The 8,246-nt window shown below is 36.1% G+C and overlaps 1 protein-coding gene across 1 annotated transcript in view; it reads left to right on the top strand.

The window, feature by feature from the left end:
- LOC107041608 overlaps window positions 1-5,753 on the top strand; it is a 37,029-nt gene extending 31,276 nt beyond the window's left edge. Inside the window, exon 7 of the mRNA XM_015262228.1 lies at window positions 5,537-5,753. Coding sequence (XP_015117714.1) covers window positions 5,537-5,708 — 172 coding nt within the window. The 3' untranslated portion in view covers window positions 5,709-5,753. The remainder of the gene's footprint in view (window positions 1-5,536) is intronic.
- The last annotated feature ends 2,493 nt before the right edge of the window (window positions 5,754-8,246 follow it).

Raw genomic sequence — 8,246 nt, 5'->3', positions numbered from 1 at the left:
AAAACAAACAAATAGGATAAAATGGGTGGTTTACTCATTTACCAAATCCTCCCCCCCCCCACTCCACTTTCGTTCATTGAGAAAAAAAAACAAATGGGGCAAAATGGAATTGTTTCCTATTTTTCAAATGGACACTCCTCTCCTGGAAATTTCATTCAAAACTTACTTTTATCGGGAGAGGGCCCCATTAGGCACTCTAAATTTGGGATCCCTATACGGCTCTGCTTCTTCATCATAATTTGCCATTTTGTTGCTACCGACCGGGCAAATTGTGATATGAAGCTTCCGAGTTGGCCGCAAGCCGTGAGGGAGTAAAATCGCCGTGAGGATAAAATTCATTATTTTTAAAATTTTTAAATGGCAAAACAATAGACTGGAGGTCACGAATTTCAACTAATTCGTCATCATTTAATTCTTAATTAATTTTGGAAAGTTTATTTCATTAATTTAAATGCTTTTTGGGGCTAAACAAATTTCCACGCAACTACCACGCAACAGTGTGGTCCCTGAATCGCCAGGGGAATTTCAATCGAATTTTCTAGCCAATCCGCTAAGGTTTTCTATTAAGTTTTTTCATACGTGATGCTACTACTTGAAGCAAAATAGAGAACTTAAAATACTGTTATGGAAACATTATAAATTTAACATTGCAATGTTTAAACTTGAGAGTCACCAAGTGACCAGAGTTTAGGAAAAAAATTGTAAATATAATGCTTTAATTTTTTTATATACCTGTTTTTTTATGTAAATAAATTTGTAAGTACTATATATTTGTTTTTCAGTAGACGTGATGTTCAATAGAGTTGTTATTTTACGTAAAATAGTGGAAGGATATAATTTGATGCGATTGTTTTCTCATTCGTTAAAAGTAATCGAGTGAAAAACTATCGAACTAAGCTTATTTTCACTGCTCACCGTTTGAATTCCGGTGCTCTCGTTATAGTATTTGCTTGCAAAACAAAATTACAAATGCCATGGGCATAATATAACGTCGATTTCTAGCAATCACGTGTAATCCTCAGGGATCCAATTAATCCGGTACTATCGAAATCTTCTCGAGCGCGTAAATACGCTCGAATAAATCCCAGTGGATTGCACTGTATGTGTATTCTTAGGGAGTGAATTGAATCACATGCACCGGTTTTATTTTTATTATTATTTTATTAATAGGGATAATTCTTGGGTTATAACATTTCAGGGGATATAATAATAATTCTGGGTTGATTGAATGAATTAATTACTTGATTCAATTTATTTTGTTTATTCATATCTGGAGAAATTGTAGGGGTGGTGAAGGTGGAGTATTTTTTGTTGGGTTGCCGGGGATATTTCCGATCTCAAATGCTTCAATTCGCTCTATTTAATATTAATTTAATAACGGATTCATAATCCTTAATAGGTAAAATTGGATTTTCTTCTGCGATTGGTGATTTATCTCGGTAATGACTAGGTTTTAGAGGGGAAGATTTCCAGTATAATATACATTTTGACATTTTATAAAGTCACTCATTATAGAGACAGTCCACGAATTAGCGCATTGAGAAAAAAAGAGAAACCGAAGTGAAAGATTTTCTCATTGGTTCAATTTTGTTTGACTTTGTTTAACCTTGTTTATTTTTAAGACTTCAGGCAAAAAAGCCCATCGAAGCCTGCTAGAAAAAGTATACAAAAATATGTATATATATAACTTTTCTTCACACGAAAATCAATCATTAAAATATTAGATTAGATTAGATTAAAGTTGCGGATGGTCGGGCTAGCTTTCCTTATGCCACCGAACTCAATTTTGAGTTATTGTAGCTCATCATTGAAATATAGAAATAAAGAAAATTTAGTTTATTATTTTGGTAAATATCTGTGGCGTTGAAAGGGGTGCGAGAATGGTGTATTTTTCTTTGGACTGCCAGGGAAATTTCCGGTCTTAAGTACTACAAGTGATTCTATTTTGCTCTAATAATTCCAGAGATATTTATTCGATCGACCGGGATTAATCATGATGCGTAAAATTGGATTTCTTTTCGCCATTTTTTAGGCATTTCGGTAATGAGTGAGTTTATGAGAAAATCATCATTGTAGGAATCAAAGGTAGTTGTGTCGGGAAGTCACGCACGAAAAAATTTAATAGAAAAACCTATCGAATTCGTTAGAAAATTCTATTGAATTTCTACTAGTTTTTGGCTGATTCTAGTGACATGTTCAATAGAAAACATTCAATAGAAAAAGTCAACAGAATTCGATTTTTCTATATAACTTATTCTTTTCATATATTTTCTATAGAATTTCCTCGACTCAAATTTTCTAAGTTTTTTTTCATTCTATTTTTCTTTTCTTCTCATCAAGAAAATCAAACGAAAAAACTTGAACCGAGGAAATTCTATAGAAAATATCTCAATAGAATAAGTTATATAGAAAAATTGAATTCTATTGACTTTTTCTACTGAATATTTTCTATTGAACATTTCAAATAGAATCAGCCAAAAACTAATAGAACAGTTCAATAGAAATTGAATCGAATTTTCTAACGAATTCGATAGGTTTTTCTATTAAATTTTTCGTCCGTAGTACAACAATCCACTACTTAACAATACGTTTAACTTAATTGTTGTTTATTCAATCGCGTCTAGAAGTATATACAAAAGTGAAAATGTCATGTAGAAATAAAGTCGGATGATCGACTAAGTATTCGGCAGTCAGCGCCAGACTGAATTCGTATTCGTAATCGGATCAAATATTACAAACCCTGGCGATTTACCTTCTACGGAATAGCGTAGATGTTCCGTAGATGTTCCGTAGATGTGCGTAGATGTCGATTTTTGGGCAAAAAACCCAGGGAAAGTGCCAAAATATCTTGTAAATATAATTTGAATATTAATTCATTAACAATTAATGACCGCTGGCACTAATTAATGGCGTATTTCCCCCTAATTAATGATAAATGTTAGGGGTCAGTGAAATGTCACTACAACGATAGGTGGGGGGGATTCTGCGAGATGGCGCCATTGACGACTTCGGTTGAGTCGGTTGAGTCGGGATCCTTGCAGCAGTCGCAGGCCCGCTGCCTGCCGGATCAGTTCATAGGGGGACGGTTATTTTTCATTCAATAGGGGGAGGGTAGTCACCCGTTTTCCGGAATATCCCTCGTGGAAATGAAAATTTTGTTTTTACAGGTAANGGTAGCGTGTGACGTGTTGTATGCGTACGGGACACAGGTGTCTGTGTCCCGGTCGACGCTAGTCAACACGAGCCCTCGTGTTCAGATGTAACGAGTCGGTACACTGACAAAAACAAAGGTTTTTGAGAAATACGTCTTTACTTATATCAAGAAACTTCTGACTTGAAAATTTTCAGGAGTAAAATATCTTGCACTAAGAGAGAAAAAACTTTTGTGAAATAATTTTGTACTTGTCCTAAAAATGGGAACAATTTCTTGATGATAAGAAAGCAATTTCTCAAATCAAGTAAAATTGAATTATTTCATTTTATAGTTTTTCAACCTCAATTCTAAAAATTTTTAATGCAAAAACCATCTGAATTGATTTGAGAACTCGTCTTCGTGATATGAAGAAATTGTCCTCATCTTTCGAACAAGTTTAAAACTTCTTGGAGTGAGATTTTTTTTTCTTAGTGTGATATATTGTGGGCTTGGTAATTTTCAAGACAAATTTCTTGATACAAGTAAAGAAGTACTTCTCAAAAAATACTTGTCTTCTCACTGTAGACTCATGTCTTTTTTTGTGGGACCGTTAAGAAAATCTTGGTGAGACTGTTAGGGGATCTCCTGAAAAAAATCCTGGTGAGGCACCCGCGAAATGTCCTAGGTAAAATTCTGATGGGATTCTTAGGGACTGTCCACCAGGCTTTTTCTAGGACATTTCCCAAGTGTTCCAGTAGGATTTTACCAACGATATTCCCATTTGTCCTACACATTTCCAGATTTTTACCCAGGAAAATTTTTTTTAGTATTGCAAAATATCTGTTCAGGACTTTCCAGGAGTTCATCTGTTAAAATTGTGATTAGTTTCGGTGAATTTCAGGATAGTCATGGAGGGAAATTAAATGCAGGTTGAACGGCAGGTTTTAGGAACAAGAACTCCGGAATTAGGCCTGAGCCAAATCAATTTGTTCACTAAAATACTGTGCACGTTGAGATCACAAACAAATTAACCGATGAATTTCTCAATTCACGATAACTGTCCTGTTGATTGTTTATTTCACACGCGTTGAATTTCGGTGAAGGTACAGAGATAGTTGTACAATAAACAAACAAAAATAAAGATGACATTCGGTGACTCGACTATTAAATATTCGGATAAAGTTTTCAAAAATTGAATGACTCGATGATTGACAAGATAAATTTCCCGGTGATTTTACGATGATAATTTACACAGATGATTTTCCCACACTTGATAGGTTCGACTGGTGATGAATTACTGACTGAAAATCGGGAGGCGAATTGATACCTCTCGGATGAACTCGGTTCTCGGCCAGGGTTTCCAAATACCCTAGGCAACAAGTCAGAGAGGTCCGAAATTCTTCCCGAAATAGGACAGGATTTCAAACACCATCTATCGCTAAAAAGCCGTAAAAGTTGTTCTGAATCATCCTGCATATTTCCCATTTTTCATCATTCATATTTTGTTCGAGAGATAGTATATTTCAGGGCGAGCGCTGTGGAGTTTTCTACTCGCATAGTTGGCCAGTCTTTGCCTTCGGCTCGAAGCTCGCCAACTGCACGCGAGTAAAAACCCGATGGCGCTAGCGGTGAACAATATTATCCATAGTGATTTTCACTTTTACGAGTTTGGGGAAGCGCCAATACCAATCCCCAGACGAGGAAAAGTGAAGGTGAGTACGAAAAAAGAATTTTCAAATGTTATTTCAATTACTATCGATCGATACCTTCTGGGACTGGGAAAAGTGAGGGTCAGTACGGAAATCGTTTTTTCCGGGCTGCTGTGATGGAGTTTTTCACTCGTGTGGCGTTGGAGTCCGAGCCGAAGGCGAGGACTGGCCAACCACACGAGTAAAAAAAACCCCATCGCAACAGCCCGGGACAAGATTTTTTTGTAGTGGTTTTCAAGTTTTCGAGTTTGGGAAGTATGCAATACCAATTCCCAGACGAGAAATCGTGAGAAGCGGTACCGAAAAAGAATTTTCAAATGTTATTTCAATTACTATCGATCGATACCTTCTTTTGTTAAATTTTTCCAATTCATTTTATTTGCTAACTATAACAGCCCTGATAGAAAGGGAACTCTTCGGCCGTAACTCATTAATTAGATTTCGATCCACTTTTGAAGGGAATATCTGAAAAAGTTGAAAGGATGCTTGACAAGGGTATTTCCAGGAAAATTGTAGAGCTCAAAGGCTGCTATTAACTCTATTTGCCTCAAATAATTCCAGAGGTATTGATTTAAACTTGCATAAATGGGAGAGGAAATTTCCAACAGATGGGACATTTCCATCCAAAATCACTCGTCACGATGTTAATTAACAAATTATGAACTAATTTTGAATATCACCGAAAATGTTGCAGTCCTTATCGACCCAGGGATTATTTCAACGACAGCACAGCCTCGCCAGGGGGTTCTCGAGGCACCGGCTACGTCTACGATCGGCCCGAGACGTCGACCAAACCAGATACGACAGAGCGTGATCAACCAACTAGCGCACCACAGACACAGGATAATAAAGTGTACAAGGATTGAGTCATCACTCAGAATTAACCTGAATGGCTCGCTAAAATAGACGATTTATGAGAGGCAACAAGACCTCCCTCCTGAAAAAAATTGTTTTTGTGTATTTTTTTTATAATATAAAAATTGAAATCAATGTTCAAATACTTAATTAGGTAATTAAGATTGATGAATTTGAGGGAGAATCATCTTATCAAGTTCTGATAGTGCAATGACCTGAAGTGAACTAATGAGATTATGAATAAAATCTTGATAATTGAGAGAATTGGAAGAACATTTTTGTTTATCGGGTGAAAAACTTACCTGAAGTGAAAATTTGAATTCAGTAGTGGAAGATCTTTCAATTCTTTCACTCCGTTGTATTGAAGTATTTCCACTTATGAGGAGAAAATTCCTCTAAAATTGAGAGAAGGAGGTTTTGATTCACAACAATTTACGCTTGGATCTAGTATATTTTCTATTATTTCATATCCAGGCTCTTGAATTAAGAGCATTCTCCTCCTGAAGTTGATGGCTTTCCCGGTTTTTAAATTAAATATCTCATGTTTATAAATCATTTGTTATTTAAAGCATATTACCAACATGTACCAACATTTACTCAATTGCTACTGAATTAATGTTGAATTATTCCTGAATTTTATCTCTTTCGGATGGTACCAGTTTCAGAACGCCAAGGTTTATTTTAACACCTCAATGGTTCTTGATTCAAGAATCGAACAGTTTTTTAGTTGAAAACTTTTCTCATTTGAAATAAGTTTTTTGGCCTATGGTACTGAATTTTACGAAATTTTTTCTGGAAATAAACGACCAGTTCTGTATTCTCAGAACAATGCCTTCTAGAACTATGATTTTTTTTAAAACCATAAATTGGTCTTGGAAACTGGAAATCTTAGCAAAAACTACGCAGTCCTACAGAATTCCGGCTTTTTTCGGCACAGGGATTAGACTGCCACTACTAGAAAGATTTTTGCACGCTGATTTTAAATCCGCCGGCCAAATCTCATAAAATGACCTTTCTAAGAAAAAAATGTTAAAGTCCTCAAAATGGTCTAAAATTGCGTTTTTCAAGTTTTAAGGATGTTAGCCAAAACCCACATTATTGACCATAATTTTCATATTGTCTCATATGCCAGGTTCATATTTGAGCCGCACGTTAGCAATAATCTTAATCCTTCCATCAGGGCATCTAGTGAGAAATTAATGTCTGAAAATCACTTGTAATATTACGCCTAGGGAAGAAATGTGACCGTGTGAACTTTGATCGAAATGTTGCATGGGTTAGACACTCAAGATATTGAAAAAAAACACAATCCGTTTACTTTAGACTGTGCAGAATTTATCGTCGGCGAGAACAAGTAGGGAACCGGGACATATAGGCGTGATATCTTCGATTGATTTTCAAATTCCTCTAAAAAAAATTTGACCGCCATTACGAGTCGAGCAACGCAACAATACCACATGACAGCTGATCGAGGTCGGTAAAGTCGGTGACGATAATTCAGTGCTGGAAGCATATGGACACGTATAATACACACAAACATTCATCTCACTGTTACAATACCACTACTAGCCGAAGCGTGCGATGTTGCCTGATCGAAAATCGACTGTTACCACTGCCGTCACAAGTCCTTCATTATCTATGAACATTTTATTTAATTATTGTTTTTGTGACCGGAAAAATACACCATAACACTTCTAATTTGATGAGAAGAATAATTTGTAATATAAATAATTTATTTAGTCAATTTTATTTTCCAGCGTGCAAAAATCTTTCTAGGGGTGGCAGCCTCATCCCTGTGCCAAAAAAGCTGGAATTTTGTAGGACTGCCCTGCAAAATATATTTTTTATGAAAAATGAAAAAGGTTTCCTGACACTTTTCTGTGGACTTTAAGCTGAAGTAGTTTCCGATATTTGGATAAAATAATTGAAATCATTTCTTCCATCACTTCACTGCAAAATCAATTACTTCATGAGTGAATTTATCATTAATTAATTGCTATTTTCACTTCAGGAGAATCTCGTCCCCAATATCTATAGAATAAGGATTTGATTTGTACTAAAATGACAATTTAGTGAATAAATAAATGAATGAAAAACTAAATAAACCACCAAGCCCCAAGTTTTCCATTTTTTGAAACCTTCAATGCTACCCAAAACTTTCCAGCTATTGTTATTTACTTCAGACTTTCGTGTGGCCATTTAATTATCCCCCGGCACTTCCGCAGAAGCAGAAAACGCGATAAACTCCAGTGCCAAATTTACACGGCTCTCTCGCTACTTACTACTTTAATTTCAAAGTCCGACAGCGGGAGTTTTGTTCCGGTCTGGGAGCAGCTTGGCCCCGTCCCGCTTTACCCACCCTCCGAGACATTGGAAATTAATCCCACCCCCGCCCCTTCACCTCAGCAATATGTCCCAGTGTTCGGCATGGGCGTTTACCAAGTTTCTAGTCTTGTATAAAGTTCAGTGGGGGTGGGGTAAAGACCCACAGAAATTTATGTTTCGAGTTTGGGAACTATCATATACTTATTGATTTTAATCCCATGAGC

Source organism: Diachasma alloeum, unplaced genomic scaffold, assembly GCF_001412515.2.
Source record: "Diachasma alloeum isolate Michigan unplaced genomic scaffold, Dall2.0 Dall_scaffold_00369, whole genome shotgun sequence".
Taxonomy (NCBI): Eukaryota; Metazoa; Arthropoda; class Insecta; order Hymenoptera; family Braconidae; genus Diachasma; species Diachasma alloeum.
This window is presented reverse-complemented; position numbering and strand designations above follow the sequence as displayed.